At 38.8% G+C, this 13547-nt stretch overlaps 5 protein-coding genes across 15 annotated transcripts; 1 reads left to right on the top strand and 4 right to left on the bottom strand.

The window, feature by feature from the left end:
* Window positions 1-12: 12 nt before the first annotated feature.
* Window positions 13-3869, bottom strand: LOC124204969. 5 transcript variants are annotated; one of them, XR_006879178.1, is made up of 11 exons: window positions 3705-3868; window positions 3417-3600; window positions 3268-3343; window positions 3066-3195; window positions 2306-3004; window positions 2029-2243; window positions 1741-1952; window positions 1294-1668; window positions 1130-1219; window positions 342-420; window positions 13-251 (listed from the first exon to the last, which is right to left on the bottom strand). XR_006879178.1 is itself a non-coding variant. In XM_046602260.1 (10 exons), exons 4-10 carry the CDS (start codon window positions 3150-3152, stop codon window positions 401-403), a joined length of 1698 nt encoding a protein of 565 aa, XP_046458216.1. In that variant the 5' UTR covers window positions 3153-3195; window positions 3268-3343; window positions 3417-3600; window positions 3705-3868; the 3' UTR covers window positions 13-400. The 5 variants fall into 5 exon arrangements, 4 of the variants coding, with proteins under 4 accessions (XP_046458216.1, XP_046458203.1, XP_046458189.1 ...); XM_046602260.1 differs by having other exon boundaries at window positions 13-420; XM_046602247.1 differs by lacking the exons at window positions 13-251; window positions 342-420 and having other exon boundaries at window positions 668-1219; window positions 3081-3195; window positions 3705-3869.
* A 226-nt stretch (window positions 3870-4095) lies between these two features.
* LOC124205163 (splicing factor U2AF 35 kDa subunit-like protein) lies at window positions 4096-6243 on the bottom strand. The gene is made up of 9 exons (XM_046602524.1): window positions 6072-6243; window positions 5922-6009; window positions 5781-5847; window positions 5632-5720; window positions 5501-5572; window positions 5304-5437; window positions 4652-4738; window positions 4368-4466; window positions 4096-4300 (listed from the first exon to the last, which is right to left on the bottom strand). Exons 1-9 carry the CDS (start codon window positions 6113-6115, stop codon window positions 4171-4173), a joined length of 810 nt encoding a protein of 269 aa, XP_046458480.1. The 5' UTR covers window positions 6116-6243; the 3' UTR covers window positions 4096-4170.
* Window positions 6244-6580: 337 nt separating this feature from the next.
* Window positions 6581-8791, bottom strand: LOC124205170 (ubiquitin-40S ribosomal protein S27a). 3 transcript variants are annotated; one of them, XM_046602545.1, is made up of 4 exons: window positions 8695-8791; window positions 7258-7387; window positions 6859-7076; window positions 6581-6794 (listed from the first exon to the last, which is right to left on the bottom strand). In XM_046602545.1, the coding sequence occupies exons 2-4, from the start codon at window positions 7358-7360 to the stop codon at window positions 6642-6644; spliced, it is 474 nt and encodes a 157-aa protein (XP_046458501.1). In that variant the 5' UTR covers window positions 7361-7387; window positions 8695-8791; the 3' UTR covers window positions 6581-6641. The 3 variants fall into 3 exon arrangements, with proteins under 3 accessions (XP_046458501.1, XP_046458508.1, XP_046458492.1); XM_046602552.1 differs by having other exon boundaries at window positions 7258-8371; window positions 8695-8742; XM_046602536.1 differs by lacking the exons at window positions 6581-6794; window positions 6859-7076; window positions 7258-7387 and adding an exon at window positions 7498-8371.
* Window positions 8792-8967: 176 nt separating this feature from the next.
* LOC124205207 (ATP synthase subunit s, mitochondrial-like) lies at window positions 8968-10058 on the top strand. 2 transcript variants are annotated; one of them, XM_046602580.1, is made up of 4 exons: window positions 8968-9044; window positions 9228-9315; window positions 9373-9581; window positions 9635-10058. In XM_046602580.1, exons 2-4 carry the CDS (start codon window positions 9230-9232, stop codon window positions 9940-9942), a joined length of 603 nt encoding a protein of 200 aa, XP_046458536.1. In that variant the 5' UTR covers window positions 8968-9044; window positions 9228-9229; the 3' UTR covers window positions 9943-10058. The 2 variants fall into 2 exon arrangements, with proteins under 2 accessions (XP_046458536.1, XP_046458543.1); XM_046602587.1 differs by having other exon boundaries at window positions 8976-9056.
* Window positions 9977-13404, bottom strand: LOC124204946 (serine/threonine-protein kinase VRK1-like). Of its 4 annotated transcripts, none has more exons than XM_046602198.1 (10): window positions 13296-13404; window positions 12887-13189; window positions 12760-12818; window positions 12622-12691; window positions 12131-12556; window positions 11891-12070; window positions 11517-11823; window positions 11197-11460; window positions 10646-11094; window positions 9977-10580 (listed from the first exon to the last, which is right to left on the bottom strand). In XM_046602198.1, the coding sequence occupies exons 2-10, from the start codon at window positions 13053-13055 to the stop codon at window positions 10378-10380; spliced, it is 2127 nt and encodes a 708-aa protein (XP_046458154.1). In that variant the 5' UTR covers window positions 13056-13189; window positions 13296-13404; the 3' UTR covers window positions 9977-10377. The 4 variants fall into 4 exon arrangements, with proteins under 4 accessions (XP_046458154.1, XP_046458171.1, XP_046458179.1 ...); XM_046602215.1 differs by having other exon boundaries at window positions 11197-11445; XM_046602223.1 differs by having other exon boundaries at window positions 11197-11445; window positions 13266-13379.
* Between the last annotated feature and the right edge of the window lie 143 nt (window positions 13405-13547).

The raw sequence follows: 13547 nt of genomic DNA, 5'->3' as shown, positions 1-13547 counted from the left end.
GTAACAAAGAAATCGAAGAAACTAAAGTTACTCATATTTGAACACTTCTATGTTGACATTTACAAAAAGTGGTAATCGTCGACCTCAAAGGAGGGGAACATAATTTGTTCAAATTGGGCTCAGTAACACAAAAAGAGATAAAACTTCTATCTCAGGAATAGAACTTAGACTGCCTTGTCTTCTGTCCCATGGGTTAGGGAAGGAAGGATCATGGATGTGATGGAATATTCATTCCAATAAATAGTACCCAGCTAGAATGACAAAACCAAAGAAATAAGAAATGAAATGCTCTTTTTACCTCTTCTATTTAAGTTTATAATAAATTTTAAATAATGTAAAACCTAGCTGTTTTTTTAAGTGGGACGATGAAGAGAGCAACCTTTTCTCTGATGAAATCGGTTCACGCATTGCGCTGATGAACTGTAATGAGAATTTCGAATGAAATATAATGAGGCGAATGAGAATCAATTTCGTCATCTTATTATTCATATTTACTAATCTCACACTGATTATCTGATTGCCCGGTTTGGCCGACTAATGCTAGATGAAACTTATTTTCCTGAACGGACGCTAGTCCAATTCCCGTAGTGCAGTGCGTACCATGTGATTAATAGATTAATCTAGCTTTCATTTTTGGCTAAAAGTTACCAGAGAAAGTTACAATGAAAAAATTAGAGTTTTTTATTGATAATGTTGACTGGTTTGAATCGTCCAGTTTCAGGCAATATTCGTCTTAATTTAGAACGATCAAGTTAGCATTCCCGAAATTTTAATCTAATGAATTAACAAATCTAAGTTGAACAATGAATATGTAGCACAAAACCATAAACTACATAAATTCAAAATGACCATTGGTAATTGCTTTACTAAACAAAAAGTAGAAAGAGAAAAAAAAATAGCAAAAAACAAAAAACAAAACAATAAAATATTTCTGGTTAATCCAGGTTAATCGCTGTTCAAGTAGAAAACCACGTGGTTCGGTACTATCTGATTAATTCAAAAAGAAAAACGGTTGCATATTGTATGCAGCTATATCGATGTAAACTGACATTCGATAGGGTATCTTATAGCTGATCAGCACAAAACTTGACAAGATCCTCAGAGTTAACAAATGAAAAAATAGGGATACCTTCTACGTCATCGACATGATAACTTTCCAAACTTTCACATTCAACGACGGGCTCCACATTAACAGATCTTACTGCATTGATCAATGGTTCTGCAAAATAAAATAAACATATCATTAACTAAATAAAATATATCCAAAATAATGCATAATATGCATGTATATACTTCTAAGTTTGGTTGAGCTGGATCTCGCTTTCGTCATTCTTGCATGTCTCATATTCAAATCGTCATCGGTATCTCGGTATCTATGAGGCCGAGATTTTTGTCGAGTAGATATGCGAAGAGGAATTTCAGTCATGCTTGAACAACGAGAAACAAATGGAGCAACAATACAATCAGAACTAGGCGCTGTTGTGCATTCAAGAGAAACACATGGAGTAGAAACTTCCTCATCACCCTCTATGAAGGGAGGTAATGAGGAGGTTGATGAATTCAGTGGCTTGTTTTCAGAAAGTAGATCACGTTCGTAGGACAAGGTTTGAGTGTTATTACCGTTAAATTGTAATTCACACTTTCGACTGGTCAAGTTCTGAGGAATACCTATATAAAAAAATGTAATGTTCAGCGCGCCCTATTAATGCTCAAAACTTAATCAAATTATTAATTTCCCACCACATTCGTCATTGGTTGATATAAGCCTTGTTGCTTCAATTTCCACTGCAGACAATGAAGTTTTTGAGGTTTGAAATTCACTATCTGCATATTCGTATTGTTTCAATTGGCATTCAATATCGGATTTAGGGACATTTTTCACATTCATCATAGGGCTACTACGACGATCAGATCGATAACGACTTTTCAAACTGTGCTTTTGTGGAGAATTTCTGTGATTTAATGGACAAAGGATATTGGAATGTACAGTAGTTCAACAAGCTAAGTTAGGAGACGAATCTGCAATACCTTGTGTCTAAATTGACATATGGAGCTTGCCTTGCGACTTCGCCTTCTTTTCTTCGAATCTCGCTTGAATAAGACCTCGCGTTATCGCCAATGATGGAGGGAGCATTTCGGCATGTATGGAACGCCGGATTGCAATAACAATCAATCTCCGATTCTAAATACTCAGTCATCAGATTTTCTTCTTTTGTTGGCTGAGAATCGTTGTGAAGCGTCTCCTGAATGTGAAAAGGATGTAAATATCTACAGAATTAAACTCTACCTTTAAAATGAATATTACTTTAGGAGAAACATGGTGTAAAGTGTTCAAATCCATCAAAGTAGCCATTGAAGGATTGGGCTTCAGGTTATTGCTGTTTTTTGAACTACTGGCCCCAACAAGAGAGCAAGACTTCATGTCAGAGCTGAATGAAAGAGCGCTAATTATTTGTTCAAATCCAGCAAGAACATAGTTGATGGGTACAGCCAATCTATCAATGATCTTGGAAATTTTACTTGTTAAGTAATTGTTGTTAACTGACACCTGATGGTCTTGCTTGATTTCAGAGTCGGTCAAAACAACTGCCGAAGCTGTAATGATTTTCTCATCTTGAGGAATGGAGATGTTTGCTTCCATTTTAGCCATCCCACACAAATTCGGAATGCTTTTTTCCTCGTGCAATTCATCCTCGGAATCACAAAGATCAATTATTTCTATTTCTGCAAGGTCATCCTGTTTAGTAGGGGTGTTTGAAAATACAAATGTTTCACAAGAATCAGAAATTCTGTGATTCATTTCATCGCCAAAAAGTACGTCTAATATCTCCGTTTTTGTATATTCTCTATCTAATTCAAGTTTCACCGATCTTCTTCCCTTTATGTCTCGAGGACAAAATGATGCAGGATGATCTTGCTTCTCGTGACTGTACGATACATTTTCACACGACGCGTGTCTTTCTTGTTGCCGTCCTAGCTCTCTCTTCCAGGCTTCATCCTTTTCCTGTGTAAATATACCAATTTAATAATCTAAAATGTTTGCCTTGTCAAAATGAAATCATTACATTGGAATAACTTGCTTTTTGTGGCCTGCTGTTTCTCAAAAAGTTTTCATCTATCCAGTTGAATTCTTCTTCTTCTAGGATATCCATCCTTATTTTAAGTGTTCCTAGTTTCTTTGATCAACTTTGAAGACTGATAAGGGAAAAAAGAATTTCATTAAAACAGAAATATCATAACTAGATTAATAGTAAATTGTTTCATCACCATGAACAAAATTATCTTCGTTTCTGTCTGTACCACAAAACAAATAGTTCTTTCTTGTTTCTTCGTCCAATCGATCCTAAGTTAATTAACAGTAACATCCTTCAATGTAGAAAATGTAATGGGGAAATCAATGAAATCATGTTCTATACCTTTTCAATAACAGGAGGCAATAATTAACTGACTGAAAGCTGTATGGCCATTGACAAGTCAACAGCAATATACTGAACTCATTATCGTTTTCAGTTACAAATGAGGTCTTCCAAATCTCGTAGTCTGTGCTGTTATGTTTGCTAAGAAATTACAGTCTCTCTGGATATTGAAAGAAATTTCAAACTTTTGATAAACCACCAATTAATATTTTTTGTCATGCAGACCATCTGAAATGAGCATGTGCCCATGTGGTGTGGAAAAAACAATAAATATACAAACGTTCTTACTTCGATTAATTCTTCCTTCGCTGTTTGCTCAAGCAAATTAAATGAAGAAGCAATCAAACGTTATCTACACTTCAGATATTTGACAATTTGAGATTTAAAGTAGAAAACACTTCTCAACTAGTCCTTTATCGTTTATCCTTCGGGAAAAAACGTGAACACAAATTTGAATAATATTAGCGCCTCTTGCGGGTGTGTCGGGCCCTAAAAACTAAACATAAGCTCATTTTTTGTTTTTTTTTATCATCTTTTTCCCCTTTTTAAAAAGAAAGATTATGATGGATGGACAAATAATCAGGATATTCCTGACGAGAACAAAATAATAAAATATAATCTGCCAATCCAAGAAACTATCTAAGCAATTAAATTTAATAAACGCGCGAAATTTCAATTATTTGAAAGTGTGAAGTAGTTGTATTTTCATCATGGCATTACAATACGCTTAAGATTGAAATAGAAAAAACAATTGTTAATAGCGTCCAGAACGATCTCGACGGTCGCTACGGTCACGGGAACGAGATCGGCGACGGTCACGAGGTCGAGGACCACCACCACCACCAGATCCAGGTCCACCGGAACCACCTCTATCTCGGCTGGAGCTATTAATTTAAATGACATGGATGGTTAATAAAGCAAGATCTGCATAATAAAATCATTTCTAATTACCTCCTTCCTTTACGTTTACGTCCATAAAGTTCACGTCTTAGTTCGCGCGAAATTGGTTTCAGATGCATGAAATTGCAAAATCCACTTCGCGTACACTCGCTACATTTAAACGAAAAACCAAATTAACAGTGTAAAGAATAGTCAGCAATTGAAGGTTTAGAACGTTGAAAATAAAATGAAGTGGGTAAGTCACAGAGTTGGAGTGATTTTCTCTTTTGGTTAGTTGTTAAGATATAGTTGAATATCAAAATGAACTTGTGACATTTTCTGTATGTGTTTACTACCTTTGGTCAGCACTGCTGAAGGGCACACGGGGTCGTCCTCTATTCCCACCCCGAGCACCTTCTAGAGCTTCCATCTTGTGCTTCATTCTACATACAAAAGCCAACAACCAGTCAAACATTGGTAAACCAATCGCCATTCTCACATCGCCACGAAAATAATAAACAAACAAAAATAAGAATGTGCTAAATTTCATCAATCGTAAAGGCTTTGTCCAGCTTTCTTTCTCATTTAGCCAACTTCTGATAATCGTGCCTATCTAAAAAAAATATTCAAGATGTGTAAAAGGTTCGGGATGTCGTACACTAATGTACTAATAATGAAGCTTGAAGAGGCTGTGAAGAGAAGAAGAAAAAACAAAAATTATTATTTGCTAGAAGGCTGGGCTAGAAAGAAAAAACAAACAGAAAATCAGTCACAAACAAAATGGCAATTTTTTCAGAAGGCGTTTAGTAAATAACCGATGTCGGACTGGCTGGGCTGTAAACAGTGAGATTTCACTTAAATTTCTTAACGTATTAGTACTCGAATATGTATGGGTGGGGAAAAACGCAAATTCTTAGTCACCAGAACTTTGTGATGTTGGGGAAAACCAAAAATAAATCATTAGTTGACAAGTGCCATGTGCACTTGTTGAGCAATTTTCCAACTCACCCCAGTTCGTATTGACGGCAGCAAGCTTCGCGGAAATCTGTTACAGGGCTTAATTCAGCATAGACTGGCCTTCCAGCAAACCATCTGTTATTCAAGTCATTAACAGCCTTCTCAGCATCTTCCTCTCTACGAAACTGGATTGAAGACAAAAATTATGTATGTCTGTGTAGTAGAGTAATTTTACAGTTCCTCTATACCTTAATGTATACATTTCCAACAAGATGATCTCCAAGATTGTCACAAACATTCATCTCCTCAATTTCTCCATACTGCATAAACTAAAAGTTAGCAGAAAACAAAACGGAAAACACATTATTTTACCTCTTACCTTGTCTTCACATTCTGCAAATACATCTTCAAAGAAGTTATCAAAATGTTCTTGGGCTTCTTCATCACTCATGGTAACAATACCAGGAACTGTAAACCAGAAACTAGAGTGTCAATATTGAATTTTACAAAAGACAATGCACATTATACCTGCAGTTCCATCAGCGGTCTTTGTGGCATTTTGAGGATTTACATAAAAATTCTGAAGACAGATGGTCTAGATAAATGTACAACAATTAGAAATATTCTTTCAAAACAAAATTATTTGTATAAATCTTTGTTCTTTAATACCTGACTGAAAGTGGGTTTGTTGTGAATACGAGAGCATCGATCTCCGTGCCGGCAAGCACCAATTTTGAAGTAAAAAGAACAATTTACCCTAAATGTCAAATCGTATTAAATACCGTGGATTGATAATACTTCTATTTTAATACAAATTACTTGTCCTTCTCTGTTCCAAAAATCGAAGCCAAATATTCAGCCATGGCTGGATAATTCTAAACAACCAAAACGATATCACCAAGCCTTGTGTTCTCCACTAGATACGTCAAGCAACTAACTCAGCAGATCAATGAAACTTGGAACAAAGCTTGGGTTGGGGGAGCGGCCATGCTGCCTGATACTAAACAGTGGATAGAGTAATATTAGAAATCGATTTTTCGTTTTTCACCAGTATCGATATTTTATTATTATTTTTTCTCAAAAGTTTTTCAGTTATCATTTTATAATCTCCCAGTCCTAAAACAAATTCCATTCAATTAATTATAAATACGAATATTTCATGAGAAAATAATCTGAATCTTTAATAACCTCGGACCAAAATGTATGCGATCGCTATTGAAGTATTAACGTTGCTCGAAATATCACATTTCCATCACTTATATTAACCAGCTGTAAAGTCGTATATACACATCATCGGCTGAGAATAACGAACTAATCAATAAAAACAGTCATTTTGCACAGCCATAGTGTATTCAACTTCACAACGGCGTACAACCACATATCTATCGCTTATTCATCGGACTCGGGCGCGTTGAAAACAAAGGTTTTGGCGCATTTGCCGCAATATTGGCGATCCTTGTGGGCGGCCATGAAAACTCCAGCGCCACACTTCTCGCCAGGGCACTCTCGGCGGAGTCGGTTGATCTTTCCATTTTCATCGACCTGGAATTAATCAGAAAATAAACATTATTCACCAATCAATAACAAATTTTTGCGGATAAATTACCTTGTAGTACTTGAGAACAGCGAGCTTGACTTTCTTGTGCTTATGCTTGTTCTTCTTGGGAGTGGTGTAGTTCTTCTTCTTGCGCTTCTTGGCACCACCACGAAGGCGGAGCACCAAGTGCAAGGTGGATTCCTTCTGGATGTTGTAGTCGGACAAAGTGCGACCATCTTCCAGCTGCTTGCCAGCGAAGATCAACCTCTGCTGATCAGGAGGAATACCTGAAAGGAACGAGACAATGATGAGAAAAGTGCCAACTAGGTATTTCTGGGAATGATTAAATGCAGAAAATTCAGATAAATAAACGCTTATTATAATCAGTGTACATATTAAGTGTCCTAAGAACGTCAACTCATCAAAATAATTAGAAATGTAAATTGAAACTTTGGTGAGCTTTTATACCTTCCTTATCCTGGATTTTGGCTTTGACATTTTCGATAGTGTCAGAAGGCTCAACTTCGAGGGTAATGGTTTTACCCGTGAGGGTTTTAACGAAGATCTGCATCGTGGAGTTTTACAACATACAACTCGGCTGCAAAAGAAAAATAAACAAATTAAAACATTTTATATTTGAAAACATTTAAATCACACAAATTTAACTTAAAGACTAGTCTAAGATAACGTAGGCTAAAACGGCGAAGCTAAACGAAAATTCGTGTGTATTATGTTCAAACGAGCAAAATGGCGTTGATACATCCGTCGTTTTCAGGATTATTGGTCACTTGGGCATATTTGCCCCACACAACTTTGCCACCCTGAGTGACGAGACCGAGTTCAGAAACATTGACTTCAATGATGGTTCCCTTTGTTATGACACCCAGAGATGTGTACATTGGAGAGGAGGGATTCTTCTTGACGCCAACAATCGGGAGACAAAATGTAGCTTTCAATTCCGGATGTGTGACGTGAGCCTTCTTGAACCGCAATGCCATGGGTCGGACGAAACGCTCGTACTTGGGCGGCTTACGAGTGAAACCTTCTCCGACGAAGCAAACTTTGGTCACCAGCCTCTTCCAGCCCTTTCTGCGGCTCTTGCCCGTCTTCAAGACACGGAACACTTCAGCTTCTGACTGGGCACGAACTTTGGGTAGAGGAACATCCCATTTGCCAGCCTTCTCCTTGCGCTTCTGCTTCACCATAGAAGACAGCAGTTTGGCTTGTGATGTGTTCTCACGATCCAGGAGGTAAGCAGGCATGGCTCCTTCAGGCACCTTTCCATCTTCCTTCTTGCGAGTCTTCTTTTCTTCATGTGCCTTGATGGTCCTCTTGAGTTGCACCTTTTCAGAGTAGCGCTTCTTGGCAAAGATCTTGCCCTTGATACCAATCAGCTTCTGGGCCATCTTCGATTGCAGTTTGTGCTCCCTGGCCTTCTTCTTTCGCTGCCTTTCTTGATAATCCATGCGAAAGCCATAGCGCTTCTGGAACAACTCAATGTGCTCGTTCTGTGGCATGGTGGTGGTGGTTGGGGAGAACTCTGTGTGTGTGTGAACTAAAGCTGGTCAGACAACAGTTTACCCTGAAAATACAGGGGGTAAGACTTCAATTACATGAACTATGCATGTATAAGGGTGCGTTGTCTGACCATCTTTTAAGTACCAAGATGTAAATCTAGAAAAAACGCCTGTCTACTACTGAGCCTTAAAAAATGTCAAAATGGCGACAGACAACCACGTTGCTGCCGATGGCCGACAATCGCAAGTAACACATTTCCACTTATCAAATAACTAAAAATAACAACGCCCACGCTTACTCAACTTAGCATGATAGTAGTAAGACATTAAAAAGAGCAATTACTCAAGATTATCTAAATAATATATTAAAAAGCTCGAGAGAACTCACCTGCAATAGCACTCTCCCCACTAGCAGCTCGATACTTGAAAGGAAAGAACACTGAGAGCTTCAAGAAGAAGAAGCATAGCGGCAACGTTGCGACTTCCTAACGAATCGAAAATTCACGATTCACCATAATTAATAAAAAAATTATAGAAAACAACAATGTACTTTTAATAAAATTACAAAGTATGAAAATTAATTCATTATAGGGTTAAAAAATTCACGAACTCTTTGCAATTTATTTCAAAGTACGTGAAAAGCATTTTCTGTATTTGAGCGTTTTTGCCGCTAGGTGGCGTTTTATACCGGCAAAATTTGTAAACATTAAACAGCAAGAACGTAACATAAACGTTGAAGTAAATATTTAGGATATTTTCGGTTAATTACGAATTAGATTAAACAAATTGACAAGAACGACTTGATTTTCAGTTTACCCTGCCCGTTTTGTGTTCTTTTATTATTAATATCTAATTGTTAACCAAGTGACAGAGTTAATAAAAGAAAATAAAACAGCGTAACATTCTCTTCATTTATTGTAGAAATGGTGAAACTTTTGGCAGTGAGGAATCTGTTACAATCTCAGTCTAAGCGAACTATCTGGGGATGGTTAAACACAATCACCAACAAGTAATTTTAATTTCAGTTTACATAAATTTTTTTATTAAAATTAATCTGCTTCTACAGAGTGGATGAGTCGAGAATCAAGGATGTTGGACCAGACAGAGCTGCAGCAGAGTGGCTTCTTCGTTGTGGAGCAGGTGTGAGATGGAAGGACAAGGAATCTGTTCTCAAAGACTACAACAGCTTGCCTCCCGGGGGCTACCGAAGTTTGTTGATTGAAGAAATTGATGCCACAGGATCATGTATCATGTCAGTTGGATTTCCTCACTTGAGTATGAGATAAAGCACATAATCTTCCAATTCATGCTAACATATTTCTCTGCAGGAGGACTCGATCATCTGAAAAAACTGACCCTTCACAAATGCAACTACTTGGACAACGAAGCCCTGCCAATGCTGGCAGCAGTCAAAGGTTCACTTGAAGAACTTCAGTTGAGCAGTTGTGGTGACATTAGTGATTCAGCCATAAAATCACTGTCGTGTCTCTCCAACTTGCGTCACTTGCTCCTCTATGATTTGCCGGAAGTCACCAACAGAGAAGGCTGCATAGAGTTCCTGCATTCGGCTCTTCCAAAGTGTGACATCGAGTTCCCCTACGCCAGAGTCAGCGAACTCAAAACCGATAAAGAATAATATCGATTTTCAATAGTTTTATTAAGTGTTGATGTTTGTTGAACCGACTGTATTTGTTTCCGCTCAGAATGCGACGAGACTCGCGTAAATCACATAAATACATTAATAACAAATCAGGCTACGTATCGTGAATATAGTGAGTAGTACCCGCATGTTATTAGTTCTGTTTTATACGCTGATCGTTTTTGAAAAATTTCATTATATATTGTAGAAGGAGTTAAGAGTAATGGTTCAACTTGAGTAGCAGCTAAACACTCGCACACTAAATATCACTAAATTAAGATAGGCACAAAAAAAAATGGTGGGTGTCGGTAATTCGACTAAAGATGAATTTTAAATAATTAAAACTTCCGATTACGAGATATTAAAAGAAAAATGTAGTAGGGGGGGGGGATAGAAATGAAAGTTTTTTTGTTTGTTTGCTCCTGTGACGTTTCACGGACTGGCATCATTGCGAAACATGTCGGGACTAAGGTCGATAATTTGCGGCGGAGGACGGAAGAGTCTCCCCGGAGTGCTTGCTGGAGATTGAGCAGCCGACCTAAGCGAATAAGGCCTCCGTTCAAGAGTTGGTAGACTTAAAACGCCGGGTGACGTTTGCGTAGACGCAGAAGCCATGTCGACCACTCTGTACTTGTCTAAAAAAAACAGAAATAATCAACTCGTTTTAAATGAATAACTCAAATTTTAAGGATTCAATTACGTCTGTGGACAACTCGGCGTTTGTTATCGGGTGTGGTGGACGACGACGATTCACCAGCGGTGCTGGAATTGACGGACGATGATGTGGAATCGTCCAAAATCACAGATTCGTGAAGTCGATTTCTCAGAACACGTTTAGAAGGAGAGGATGGAGTCACGAAGCCCTTGCCACTGCCGTTGCTCTTCTTCCGTCGAGGCTCCTCCTCTTCTTCCGGCGTACAATCCATGGTCATGTACAGGTCCATGTTTCGTGGCGTCAAAGTCGGACTCTGGAAAGGGTTGATGGGAGTCGGGTTGGTGGTAGTCATCGGACTGCAGATGGGCGTGAAAAAATGTCCACTCTGTTCCATACTTTTACGCACTTCTCTCACGCGGATGACTTCTTCCATGGCGGGAGTCAGGATCGAGCTGGAATCGAGATCGATTGGGCTACACGAACGGCTGTCCAACCTTTTTAGTAAATTTTAAAATGCCAAAGTAAATTATCAATGAATCGTTTATTTAAGTACAAGTACAAAATTGTTTAAAGGAAAACCCTTCAATTATTCAAACCTGGCTTGTTTCCTTTTCGATGGAAGGGCCGGTGAAGGTGTTTCCTCTTTGCTACGCATCCGGGCCAAAATGGCCAGCATAGCCGGGGTGGGATTGCTAAGCGACGTGTCTAATTTAGCCGACAATTCTTTGGAACGCTCCTTCTTCTCAGCCGATCTCTTTTTAGAGACTACAGCCAATGTCGTACTGCTGAGACTGCTGGAATCTGTCGTATCACAATCTGGCGACATATTGGCCCGTCTCGTCGTCCTACGAGTTGAACAACTAAATGAAATTAGTATACACATAGTAAAAATGAATAAGTATTAAATTGACATTACCGGTTGGTGACTTTGGGTGAGCAAGGCTCTCGACTCTTTTTAATACTGGTTTTGGCCTTTTGCTTGACATTTCCGTTTTCCGTTTCGTCATCGGTTGGCACCGGCGGTGGAGCCGAGCGTTTCTTGGGTGAACTACGCACGCTGCTGCTACCCGCTCCTTTGTTGAGATGAGGGAATACGAGCGCCCCGTCGTCAGGGAAACCGCCATCCTTCAAGCCTTGCCGAAGTAATTGCCTGAACTTGTCATAGTTGGGCATCTCCTCGAACTTTAGATTCGCCACCATTTCCAGGAACTTCACCATGACGGCTGTTTTTTGTTTTTGAAAAAAAGAAATTAAGTTACGAAGATGAAAACACAATCGATTTCTAGTTACCAGGGGCGTTCTTGGCTGGAAAACATTCCTGGATGAGAGCCGGGATGTTGGACATGTACTTGTTCTTTTGACTGGCAACAAACTCTGGATCCGTCAAATTACTTTCCCACGGAAGTCTCCCACACATCCATTGAAGCATGTTGTAGCCAAGAATTTCAAAGTCACCACGACGTCCATTGGCTGGAAACAAAAAAGAATGTTTACCAAAAAACTATAATTATTTTGAAGCAAATTATGTACCTCCAATGTGAGCGTCACGACTGGTGAACTCGATAGTTCCATTATGAGCTTTCCTCAAGTCCGGCTTGTACTCTTTATGGACACCATCGACCGTGTAGCGACAAGCAAGTCCAAAATCGACGAGCCACACTTGCTTCTCACCACCTTTGCCGAATCCCAACAACAAGTTGGAGCCTTTAATGTCGGCGTGGACGTACTGTTTGGCGTGGATATATTCCAATACGTCAATAATTCTCAGCGACAAGTTGAGAATCGTGTTGAGAGGGAAACGACGCTGGTTGGCATCGAAGAGTTTCTGGACATCGATGCCGAATCGCTGCATGACCATGAAACGATACTTTTCACCTTTGTATTCGTGCGAGCCAGATCCGATGAATCGGGGCATACCCAGGAATTTGAGTTTATTAGAAGTGATCCACTCATTAACTAATGACAAAGAAATAATAGCTCATTGATAACGAAAAAGCTTCAGAATGTTGTTGACAACTTACTGAAATCTGCTTTAGCTACCCGAATGTAAAAATTCATTTCCACAAATAACGGACCATTGGAATGAGGTTCCTGTGAAATAGTCAAAAGTGTCAATCCAAACAAACATCTTGAATAATAGATGAAGAATCTTGTCTTACAATTTTGATCACATATTGTGCATCGGCTGCGTTTACTTGTTTATCAATATTGTCAGACGCTGAAAAAGAAGAAAAAAAATGTTGATTTAGATGATGTTTCATTTAACTCAGAACAGACTGAATATACCTGCATAAATTTCTCCAAACCCCCCGACACCAATGGATTTGCCGAGCCTCCACTGTCTCTTCTGGATATCACGAACAATTTCTCCATCCCTGATTGGGTCTGGGAGTTTATGTATTGGAGCCTTTTTCTTGGCAGCAGCAGGCCGAGAGGCTGCAGCTTTGGGAGGCATTGTTTTAGTTGAAATAACTCTGAAAATTAAAAACCGTCAACGTATCCAGGACATTGATACACCCACAAGTCGGTATATATATTCTTCGATGTCAGTAAATCACAAGGCCAAAACAATCGTCTGTTCCCTTGCACCTAGCAACAACAGTTTGTCAACTTGAAAAGTGTTCATTCACCACTCAATTGCCAGTCGAAATTGACGAGAAATTACTTAATAATCAGAATGTAAGGATTAACTTACAATGAGCCGTCAGTTGATCTTTATAACGGCCGGCGGTTATTTTTCGTCTATTTTGAACTGGTATCCGCCATTTTAATTGTTTGCCTTGCGGCATTGCCGTTTACGGTCGAGGTGGCGCTTTCTTTTCCCAAACAAAAACGATTTTTAAAAATAAATAATGCATGCATAATATAAAACCTTGTTTGTTCTTTTTCCAACCAAATCGAATTAAATTTCGATCAAAAAAGAAAACCCAATTCGGTGATGGCCATT

The sequence above is a fragment of the Daphnia pulex genome, chromosome 2, assembly GCF_021134715.1.
Source record: "Daphnia pulex isolate KAP4 chromosome 2, ASM2113471v1".
Classification (NCBI taxonomy): domain Eukaryota; kingdom Metazoa; phylum Arthropoda; class Branchiopoda; order Diplostraca; family Daphniidae; genus Daphnia; species Daphnia pulex.
The sequence above is the reverse complement of the archived record's forward strand: the minus strand, read 5'-3'. Positions and strand labels throughout refer to the sequence as shown.